Consider the following 12,258-nt stretch of genomic DNA (forward strand, 5'->3'; position numbering starts at 1 on the left):
GGAGATCTTTTTGGTCAACCTTATAACATTAAATTAGGCATAACGTTTTTAAATATCTTGAATAGAATAATATGATATTTTAACGAACACAACATCACCAACAAGTCACATTTATAGTCATTATGCACAAGAAACAGTAATCATCTTCATACATAACAGTTTTGGACACATCTTAACATAGTATCATTCTCTTAACCAATCTTGGTCCAAGACTTTAAGGTAACATTTGTAAGACATATTGGACAGCATCAAATTAGTATTTGATGAATTTAATACCTTCATAACGTCACAATAACAGCAATGCAACATTCGTCCAAACACATCAACATTTGAAACAATTACGAGTGTAACTAACACATCGTCGTTTCATGATTCATGTTTTAAGCACTTAACTTTATATGATCACAACATCATAGGTTAATCAATATTCATAATTCAAGAACATTAAACATAAGATCATACAGCACCACATACCAACAATATGATATCTAACCCATTCAACATGGAATCGAAAAGGATAATAGGGACAAAGGAGTTCGACGAGAACACGGGAACAACCCTATATTTTCAGGATCTTTGAATTGTTGGAAAGAAATTACTCTTGGTAAAGAATTATAGGATATAGACCCATACCTTATGTAGAACTTAATCTACGAATACCACCTTGAACGAAACCTTGAAGAAACCTTGAAATCGCCCTAGAGAAATTGATAAATTGTTTTGCCTTTTTCTTGCAGTCGTTGCTTACTCTTTTTGCGTCCTTTTTGTCTATGAGTTTGAAAGTTATTTTTAGGTTTGAGAACTGATCTTGACTCATTCAAATTAGGTTTCAGTAGTTTAATTAAATAAATTAATTAACTAATTACTAAAAAGCCCCTCCTAGATTGACTAGAACTAGGAAAACACATTACTTGGTCAAATCTGAAATTTTTTCTAATAAATTTATTTTCCTCCCTTAATTTAATTAATTAAATGTCTAATTTAATTAATTAAGGTACCTAGGGTAACTATTAAAGTGCCCCTAAATCATTGGAACAAAAGTTAACCCTTTTGGACCATCCTAGGTTAAGTACTAGGATGTTTCTTAAGTTGTACTAGATTAGTGTAAGATTTTGGTTTGACTCCTTTAATTTAATTAACTAAATGTTTAACTTAATTATTTAAGTGACATATTGTAATTTCTATAGTACCATTAAGTCGTAATAACCATACCTAATCCTTTGAACCATCCTAGGTCATGTACTAGGTTGTCTTTTTCTTGTTTTAACCAAAATCTGGATAATGCTTTGTGATTTATGTTTTCCCCTTTAAATTATTTAATTAAGTTACTAAATTATTAAATTAATTAGACTAGGGTAATTAATAAATTACCCTTAAGTTGTTAGGATCTTAACTAACTCTTTGGACCATCCTAGGTTAGGTTCTAGGTTGTCCCTTTCTTGTCTTAATCGAAATATGAAAAATTTCCTTTTTATTTTCGTTTTAGACCTTTTAAATTAGTTAATTAATTTTCCAAATTAATTAATTAGGTAACCTTGGGGAATTACTAAACTACCCCTAAGTTGTTAGGACCATAACTAACCTTTTGCACCATCCTACATTATGTACTAGGTTGTCTCTTTAACTAGTACTAGGTTAGTGTCAACCCGGTTTTGGTCCTAGGTTGTTAGGTGCACTAATGGATCCAATTCGGATAGTCCTAGGTTATTTAGTAATTTAGGGAAGTAGTTTAAAGTCTAGAATTGTTAGGAAGGTTAGGCCCCACGTGGAATAGTCCCTTATGCACGTTTTCCCCTTAACTACCCTAACCAAATTTTATTAGGGTGGTCCCCTCCTTTGGCAGCTTCTTCACATATCTTGCACATGTGCTTGCACATGGGTTGGTTGCACTTTTCTAACTAACTATTATTTATCGTTCATTTGGGAATGTTTACGTATTGTCTAAAGGACCCTCACTATGTCTTTGGGCACTACTTAATCTACATGAGCATTTTAATTGATCATGTTCTATGGTATCTAGGTTTGACACTTGGATGCCTCATACCTTTTATGTGAGAAATGAAAATTTATGATTTTTAGCTTAGGGTCTTTATTGCAAGTACATCTCTTAAACATGTTCATTAACATTTAGAAAAATTGGCTAACACCCTTTAAGCCAATATTTTCTAATATGCCCAATATTTTACTTATTTGGGCATTATATAGAAATTTACTTATACCCCTTAGAAAATTTTCTATATTATGTCCAATATTTCTCAATATTGGGCATTGGAAGGCCTATGTATCCCCAATACGCATTCTTAAAGACCTATTGGGCTCTTCACTAGACATGTAATTTTTCGGAATGTTATAATGGTATCAGAGCCCCAGGTTCATAGGTCTCACGTATATAAATTCAAGTCTAAGTAGATCCTCGAGGATCATTTTGTAGATGTTTGTACTTATCTTCAAGAGGCTACAATGACTTTTAGTAAAAAAAATTACTTCTTGAATCTTTATCGTGTTACTATGTTCACTTCACTTATAGTGATGACTTGTACGTAGTTCTTCATGTGAGTCATTGGTATGTCGCATATGGCTTGAAGTCTAGGTCCTGTTTAGAAGTGATAGAGTTATTGAAAGGATGTGTGATCAGATTAAAAATGTTCAAAAATTTGAAAGGGTTGAGCAAGGTGATGACTTAATGATGTATTTTGGGGATATTTGAATGATTAGGTTAGACATTGGTTTAAGGGAATTCATGAGCGTTTGATATTTATTTTTGGGATAGTTATCTAGTAATGAGATCATTAGTTGTGTGATATGGAGTGATTTGACAATTACAATAGGAGTTATTAAAAAGATGGCTAAATAGTGGACATGTAACTTTAGAAACTACAGTTAGCAGTGTTTTCATAACATATATGGGATGCTTAGTAAATGATGATAACGATATCACACGAATTTAGATTAGACGCTCTATCATAGTTTTATACATTAAGTGTGTAACAAAGAGGATCATAGTACAACTCATACAAATGTACCAATATATACTTTGTTAGAGCTATGGTATGTGTTACTTTTGCTATCGACTTGATCAACAAAGGAATACATAGGACTTAATATGAGAACTTCAATGGATTTGGTGGTGCATTATAGTTACTTAATCAGTAGAAATATGTGGGTTATTTGCGTACAATCTTCTTGAGGGGCGTGATGTGTTCTAATGGTGGATCTATCAGACTCTCATGATATGGGACTAGTGGTATATGAAAATAAATACATCGGTTGTTAAGAGTGAATACTAGATACTGTAGGAGTTATCAATTGTATCACATGCTCCTATAATTAGATTCAATGTTGCATTCATATTTGAGAAACCAACTAGTCTGTTACTATGGGCGCTTGAGTTAAAACATTGTTATAAGGGAGATTTTAGTGGTGGAAAATTTGTATGGTATTAATGTGTTAATTTGTGTAGTGTATCACAAGGTTTCTCAATTAGGACTAGTGATTTCATCATAAGCTCTAATGTAGTGGATCGATATAGAAATGACAAACTTACGGCTAAAAGGATTCTTCATGAGTAAGCTTGTGTGAAGATAATTAAGGATTTTAGTACTAAAGTGCATATAAAATTGGGTTATTCTATTGGATTTTGTTGGTATAAGTTGGTTTAAGGTGGCATATTGATAATAAGGAATACTTGTGATGATGGTAATGACTACCAAGTATAATGGTAATAAGAGTTTGTGATGGATTGTGACTGAGATTCAACAATATGATAAGGATTATTGGTTAAAGGAGCTTTTATATTGTAGTAACGACTTGCAAATATCTAAGGTTGTGATTTCCTACTATTTTGTGAGTATTGTGGTTGCAAGGTAAGTTTTACGAGGAGTTGAGATGTCGCTAAATAGAATTGAAATGAGATAATTAAAGTCATAATGAAAAAAATTGTGGGATGTAGTTTCGCTTTCAGAAAGAGGAGAGAGCAGGGATATTTACTTTGAGTGCAAGGATAAAGAGGTATCTTAAAAGGATAAGAATTGGGTTCAGAGATGCGTGGTTTCACGCGTTTTTATCGATTTATGGTAATAGTTTCACGGGATCATCAGATTTGTTAAAAATTAGTCGATAAAACTTGAGAAAAGAGTGCATAAACATTCAACTCGAGTGTGGTGATAAGTTCTTTTATAATTTTGAGTTTGGTAATTGGTACGATTGGATATTAAATGAAGAGCATGGTAAGGTCGATGGATAGGCGATCAATGATAATCTAAGATATGTGAATTCATAAAGATCTTCAATGTATGAGCTAATGTTGATAGATAATGGTATTGTGTTACACTATTGAAATCAAATTCATGGTCATGGGATTCTATATGCATGGTAGTATGTTTTGGACAAGGTATGGATTGGTAAGGTAAGAGATGATTGATTGCATTGAGTATTGAGCTTTTGGAAAGACATGTTCATAACTTGAATAGTAAATATGAGTACTTTTGATTGTTAAAAGACATAAATGGGGATACCACTTGAAATTTTTATATTGAAGATTATATAAATTTCATAGGATGCTTGTCAAATGATAAGAATTATATGCTAGTTAGCGAACAAAATAAGAGTTTAGTGTATTGAAGAGTTCAACATATAAGAATTTTTTAACATGAAAAAAAAATTAAGAAAGGTGAAAGACTAAGACCTATCGTATATATACCATTGGTTCAAAATTGAAGGGTATATGTATTCTTTCCTTTGAATTATGATATGACTATGAGATGTGAACATGTTTGGTACAGACTTACCAATGTTTATTAGCAATTTTTATAAGGAGTGAGTTTTGGTTTGGGTGATAAACAATGATGTGTGGAAGATTCTCTGTAGTTATATCGAGTTAGATTGTTCAAATTATGATAGGTAGTTTTTGGATATTCAACATTATGGACCTACGACTCGACTTGGTTATTGAGGACTTCAAGGCGAATGAAACTACTAATTCATGAGACTAGACAGACTATTATTATGTGCTACCTAGAGATTTGATGGTGAATAGAGATTATGAGCTTATAGTAAACAAAATTATTGAAGTTACTAAGGATTTCTATGAGTTTTAGAATTAGTTATACAACTGTTTAGAATGGTTGTTGAAATATTATATGTGAAAGTTTGTGTCAAGCTGACTTTCAGTGTGATTTAATTATTTTAACCCGATGTAAAAGTAGTCTTATATTTGGAATTAGTTCTATCATTCTTAAGTTTGACCCATATCTATCATGGGATGCTTAAGTGGAAAGAGATGAACCTATTGTTCAAAATTTTTGGAAGCTATAATGTGCTTGCTAAGAATAGTTTGATATTAGTGACGATTTGAGAGTAAGGTAAATGAATAGTGTTGTTATGATGTTTGTCGGCATTAAGAGTGTTGTCTTCTATGGAGTACTGTGAGAAGTATGTGAGGTTTGATAAATCAAGTATCTGTATGATTATAATGGGGATTAGACTAGTTATTGTGTTTGCCTAAAAATCAAAGAGATGGAGTCATATGAATGGGAGCTATGGAGAGAGTATATTTTGTTATTTTATTTTGGTTCGTGACCCACCTACTTCATTTTAAACATGATTTGGAGTAAAATTCTGTAACACTTCTAAAGTCCTTGACTTACACTAGAGCCTCACCTATTAAATAACAGATAAAACGATGTTTCCAGACCTATATTAATGTAAAACTCAGTTATAAAAGGTTAGATCCAAAACAACAAAGAAAGACCTTGACGTCCGGAAACTAGCTAAATTAAACTAGTCCACGTCCCTATGATTGGTGAAGGTTTGCTAGTGCCATATGAAGTCTAAAACTTGTAAAAAGACTTTAAAAGGTGTAATATAGTATAAAAGGGTCCAAACGTCAAGTAACAATTCCCCAATTACCACTGAAGGGTCCATCAGGAGGACCCGAACTTTGGCAAACAAGCTGCAAAAGCATCTCGATGCAGCCAAGATGTTGAGCCATCCACACTTTGCGCCCTCAATACAATATCACATCGTGGAATATCCCCTAGATGTAACCTGCGTCGTCATCCTCTTTGAGGACTAAGACTAGCCTCGAAGCTTACATCATTACATTCATAGGTCAAATTAAGCGGAAAATTTAAAACTTTTTATAACATATACTCGGAGGTTTACATAGACCTCTACATACACATAGTATATATGTATTGAGTATACATAGACCCTTCGTATAGGAAGATTACTTATTCTTCTACTTTTATTGCACATATGTATATATAGAACATAACATAGTCATAATAGTCGTCTCATCTCATAACCATCTAATAAGAGTATATCAAATTGGGTCTAGCCCATATATCAATTCAATAAGACCACATTTAGGTCATACAAATGTTGAGTACTTAATTGAAAGGAAAGAAACATAAGAGTCTTAAACTCATAACAAATCCATTAGCTAGATAGTGGCATCGCTCTCGGAAAGTGAGGACCTACCCTACTTGGATGATCAAGAGATCTAAGTCTTGTTCAAGTAGTCTTCAAAAGCGTTATTCGACCGGAACCTAAAATGTTGGGGAAAAGGAAGAAATAGGGTCCATACACCACTTTTACTAAGTATGATATTATATTCACACATACTTTGAAATTATGCTAAGAAAAAAGGACATTTCATAAAGTATGCACTTTTCATTAAAAAACTTTATGCACATTCAACAAGACCATATCAACCAATAGGACATGTTCATTAAGTCATATGCATGTACATCATAAGACCAACAACATCAAGTCTAGTATATTCAACATGCATATCATGTAATTGATACATAGCCAATTAACTCTATCCTCAATTCATAAATAACCACAAGCATGAGTAAGAGTACCTTTCAACATCAGTAAAGCAAGACAATAACCCATGAATCCCTATCAAGTCAACAAATACAATGACCAAGCAAAGTTTCATAACCTTACTCAATCAAGTAACCCAACAAGCATCATGACTAACATTCTACTTCACAGATCATAACATTTAAGAGTACATAATATCATACTTTAACAATATAGACCATCACATATTCATAAGTGACACTAATCAACATATAGTATCAACAATGTACAAGTTCATAATATACATGTCATATAGAATTATAAGTATTTTCATATATAATAACATCCTCCTAAGACTCCCTTCAAGGCTAACTAGTGCAATGTTTAGGTAGAGTCCCATACCCCTACCTAGATTAAGCTAAACCCCTTAGTTCATCTTAGTTAGAGTTCAATATTTTAATTCATTTTACCTTTTTGGGAACTTCTTGCCCTAACCAACATAGACCACATAATCTAATGTGGAATCCTGTGTCATGGAACCCTACAATGAAAGAAGGCAGACTACTTGCCAAGGTAGTATCAAAACACGGACAAAGAAACTACGTGGATCCACTAGCTAGTATTCCTATGGGGGCAACATAGTTCAAGAACGAGGAGATATAGTTGGGACTCTCTTTATGCTACATGCATTGTAGTCTACAATGTCAGGAGTACATTAGTGATCCTACCTTTCCTATGTGGGAAGGGACACTCCTCACTCTAGTTCACTGGGTGCTAAGCTAGAGTCCCTTTTTAAAATGTCTTTATGTCTTTATTAATCATCATAGGTTATTTTAGGTCATAGGGTCTAACCCTTGTATAACATCATCATCATCATAGCTCAATAATAATTGCATGAGAATTGTCCTTTCATTACAATTCATATAGGTGAAGTTAGCACATTAACATTCTCATATCATGATAAGGCACATTGGCAAATCATTCACCATCCTTATAACATTTACTTCTTAAGCAACATCTCTCAAACAATAATAAGAAGTATCATTGGTCCTCATGGAAGAATCTTAGTTTTCCACTTGAAGAAGAGGGAATTAGAGTTAAACAATTGAGTGATGTGTTTAAGTTGTTTCAATACAAGCAATGATGCGTGTTTAGATCAAAGCAAACTTTCTGGGGCAATTTCTTAAAAGCTAAGTATTGCCAAAGATCTAGTCCTATTAGCAAAAAGTGGAATACACAAGACTGTCAAACTTGGAGACATATGATGAGACACAAACATACCATCGAAACCTATATTCAATGGAAAATAATATATGTGACCTGCTCTTTTTGGTGGGATAACGGCTGGGAGTGCGACCTTTGGCACAATATACCAATGTGAGCAAAAGATTTAATAAAGAAACTATTGCAGACTTCATGGAGAATGGTCAATGGAACATGGAAAAAGTCATTCAGCAAGATCCTTCATCACATGTCCATACTATCTTAGCCACTGAAGTTCAGCTGTAGCAGGGAGTACCAGGTCATGACAATCTGGAACCTTAACATCAATGGGAAGTTCACTTGTTAATCGGCATGGAATGTTATCCGGTAGAAAAAATCCAAGACAAAGATTAATATTTGCACTTGGCATAAAAACATTACTTTTAATTGTGGAGAGAAATCAGAAGAACATTACCAACCAATGAAAATATTTGTAGATTTAGAGGTGAACCTTCAACATGCTACTGTTGCATTACGCCAAGAATGGACACTATCGATCATAATTTTAATTCTGGAACTTTTGCCAAGTATGTGTAGAGTTTTTTTTTTGCAGATTCTTTGGGTATCCAAACATATCAATTACCACTAACTTACTTGCTTATTAGATGGTGGTCCATTTAATACAAAAATGAAGCTCACAAACTCATTTTGCAGTCCAAACCTATCTTCATTTGTTGGAACTTGTGGAAAAATAGATGTGCTTAGAAATATAGAGGAAAACAGTCCAATATGGCTAAAGGTAAATTTATTGTCTTCAAAGACACTTTCAGACTCTTACACACTGTATTCCCATACATCCAATGTCCTACAAGCTGGAAAAAATTAATCCCCATGATTGAGGGTTGTACACGTGATACAAAGGTTAACTTGGTAAGATAGATCAAACCTCAAAACCAATGGATTAAACTTAATGCAGATGGTAGCACATTGACTAATCCTGGAAAAATAGGGGTTGGTGGTATCCTCAGAAGTTCCAATAGTGAGATGATTATGGCATATTCAGTATCTCTTAGTGAGGGTACCAACAATCAAGCTGAAGTTGAAGCTGCAATTTTTGGGCTGTCTTGGTGTGTTCAATTAAACCTCGAGTATGTCATCCTTGAAGTTGACTCAGAACTGCTTATTGATTAGATGCAGGAGAAAATCTCACCTCCTTGGAACTTATTAAATCATATTAAAAAACTAAACAACATTATCAACCAAGTCGAGCATTTCATTTGCATTCACACACTTAGAGAGGGGAACTTTGTAGCTGAAGCATTTTCAAAGCATGGTCACAAGATCACCAATCCACATGCCTACTTCAAAATCCAGGAACTTCCAAAAGATGCAGCAGAGTACTTCCATCTAGACAAAATTGAAATGGCAAGCTTCCGGAGAAGAAAAACCAATGCTGAGCTTGATAAGAAAATCATGGTAACTCTTTAAGGTCATTTTGCGCTCATGTTGATATTGAGGATAGTTTCTTCTAATGTGTTATGAAAAGTTAAGCTCTTATAATGAGACACAGAACAGTAGCAGCCAAGGCTTCTGATCTATAGGGCTCAGGCCTTATTGTTTGGACTTTCATTAAGGATAGACCTAGGATTGAAAGAGTCGCAATAGATGGATAGCATCTTCAAGGGATTGATGGCTTCTTCAGGAAAGGCTTGGCCTCCAGAAGATGAGGACTTTTTCGGAAGGATAGAGTCATTGTATTCCCACCTCTTGCTTTCATAGAAAAAAGAATTTAGGAGATGAAATCCCGATTACATTACTGCAGGCCAAAATTGGATTTGAAAAATGAAAGAGTTTCACGGGAATTGTCTTGATCGTCGGATATCATTGAGAAAGAAATAGGAAGAAGTGTTATCGAACGAAAGAAATACGACCTCTCTGAGATATACGGTTTATGCCGGAAAGGTACGAAGTTGGACTAATTTGGAAACATTGGGCAATTTACTTTATACCTACTATTTCGTCTGGTTTTTGGTTTCTAGGGTCCCATTGGTGTGCATCCAGTAGGAATTGAACCTACAAATTCGCCAATTATGAGTTGGGCGCTTTAACCATTCAGCCATGGATGCGAAGCGAGTGAAATAGGTTTTGGTATTCTTTTTATGAGTTGGGCGTTTTAACCATTCAGCCATGGATGCGAAGCGAGTGAAATAGGTTTTGGTATTCTTTCTCGAGCTTCTATTTCTTCCGTTAAAGGAGATTCGAGAAAAAGTAGGGAAGAGCAAGTGTCTGATCAGATCAATCAAGCGATAGGGGCAGAGACTTTACTTCGCTAGGACGGAGTTGCTGTCGATTGAGGATTGGCCGAGGTGTTGTGACTTGTGAATTGAGTTGCTATGTGTAATGTCATGTTTATGTGTTGGATGGAGTTGTGAAGTAACCCTATGACATGTGACTCATACTGATTATGTTATTCTTATTGTTGGTTGGGCTTCTAGTAATGAGTCTTGTCTTTCCCTTCAAAAAGATTTAGTGTCATTCGAGCACGAATGTTCCTAAGGGTGGATAATGTAACACTCCGGAAGTCCATGACATAGAATAGAATCACCTATTAAATAAATTCTAATATGGTGTTTTCGAACAAATATTAATGTAATAAACTCGGTTAGAAAAGGTTACATCCAAAACGACAAAGAAAGATTGTGACATCTGAAAACCAGCTATATTGAAATAGTTGGCGTCCCTATGTTCGGTGAAGGTTTGAAAGTGTCATAAAAAGTCTAAAAGTTATAAAAAGACTTCAAATAGGTAAATTATAGTAGAAAGGGTTCAAACGTCCAATAATGACTCCCCAAGGACCACCAGAAGGGTCCTTGAGGAGGACCCAAACATTGGCAAGCAAAGATGTTAATCCAGCCAAGGGTCGCGCCATCAACATTGAGTGGGAAAATTTTTCCCTACGACACGGATTTCACAAAAAAGATGTCGAACTTCCCCGCAACACGCAACCACTTCCTAGATTCGTCCGCGTCATTTTAACTCATTTTGACTTCACAAACAGATCCAATTAAGTGAGGGGTCTTTAGGTAATTTTTGTTACGAGTATATATTTGTTTTAGTTTAGTTTTACGTCATTTTAACTCACTCAAATTAAATCCCCAAACCAAAAATCCAAAAGCTCTCATCTCTCCCAAATTCTATCTCGATTCATCCTCCATTGAAGAACAAGAAAGCTTGAAGAAGAAGACCAATTTCTTAAGGATTTCACTCGAATTTAATGGATTAAAATCCATTAAGGTATAGTTTCTTCACTTTTGGGATTTCTTTCCCCAAGACGTCCTTTCATAGTTGACTTCTACAACACCCAATTCTTAAGGTTTTTCTCTACAAATGTGTTTTCTTCTGAACTTGAAATTGATGATTGATTATGGCAAACTGTGATTGCCTATAGCTAATTAACTATAGATTGTTGATTAATTGATGTTGACTAATGGTAATTTCGTTTTATTCAAGTCATTTCCTCAATTTCCCAAAATCTTAGATCTTGCTTATGAATTGATGGGAATTGATGAATGTGTTGATTGTTAGACTCGTTTTAACTATCCTAATTCATTTATGGAATGCCTAGGATCATGTATTGTTGGGATTGAATCTAATTCTTATAGAATTCATGATGAACCCTATTCCCCTAACCCTAGGTTATGAATTGATATTGATTTCGTCAGTGATGATGCAATTGACTTAGTTTTTGTGTTAATTATAATTGTGTGATGTTAAGCTTATTGATGGGTGAATATGGTTGGTTGATGGTAAGACCACTAAAGAAGGCTTATGAAGGTTAATAGGTAAGACCTTGTGATCTTGAACTCTTACTTCATATGTGATGCCTTGAACTTGATGGTGATGGTTAATTGAAGTATTACATGTGACTAGATTACATGGGTGATGGAATGAAGAATGTGATTGAAATGTCTTGACTATATGAATTGTGAGATGATGTTTAACGTATGATTATATAAGGTTGATGTTGAATCACTTATGTGTCTTACTATGACATGATGATAATGTGTTAATCTCACATATGAGGGTTGCTATGAAAGGACATTCTCATGCAATTCCTAAAGAGCTAAGTGATATGTTATACAAGGGGGTTAGTCTCCTATGACCTACATGAAGCTATGATTGATTAATAAAGGCTTAAAGACATTTCAAAAAGGTAGTCTAGCTTAAACTGAGTGAACTAGTAGT

General features: G+C 34.3%; 1 protein-coding gene and 1 non-coding gene across 2 annotated transcripts in view; both read right to left on the reverse strand.

The window, feature by feature from the left end:
• LOC138348803 (uncharacterized) overlaps positions 1–5,989 on the reverse strand; it is an 11,302-nt gene extending 5,313 nt beyond the window's left edge. The window contains exon 1 of the mRNA XM_069298382.1: positions 5,908–5,989. Coding sequence (XP_069154483.1) covers positions 5,908–5,989 — 82 coding nt within the window. The remainder of the gene's footprint in view (positions 1–5,907) is intronic.
• A 4,076-nt stretch (positions 5,990–10,065) lies between these two features.
• TRNAM-CAU (transfer RNA methionine (anticodon CAU)) lies at positions 10,066–10,139 on the reverse strand. The gene has a single exon. It is a non-coding gene; the product is annotated as a tRNA-Met (tRNA).
• Between the last annotated feature and the right edge of the window lie 2,119 nt (positions 10,140–12,258).

The sequence above is a fragment of the Solanum lycopersicum genome, chromosome 5 (genome assembly GCF_036512215.1).
Source record: "Solanum lycopersicum chromosome 5, SLM_r2.1".
Lineage (NCBI taxonomy): Eukaryota > Viridiplantae > Streptophyta > Magnoliopsida > Solanales > Solanaceae > Solanum > Solanum lycopersicum.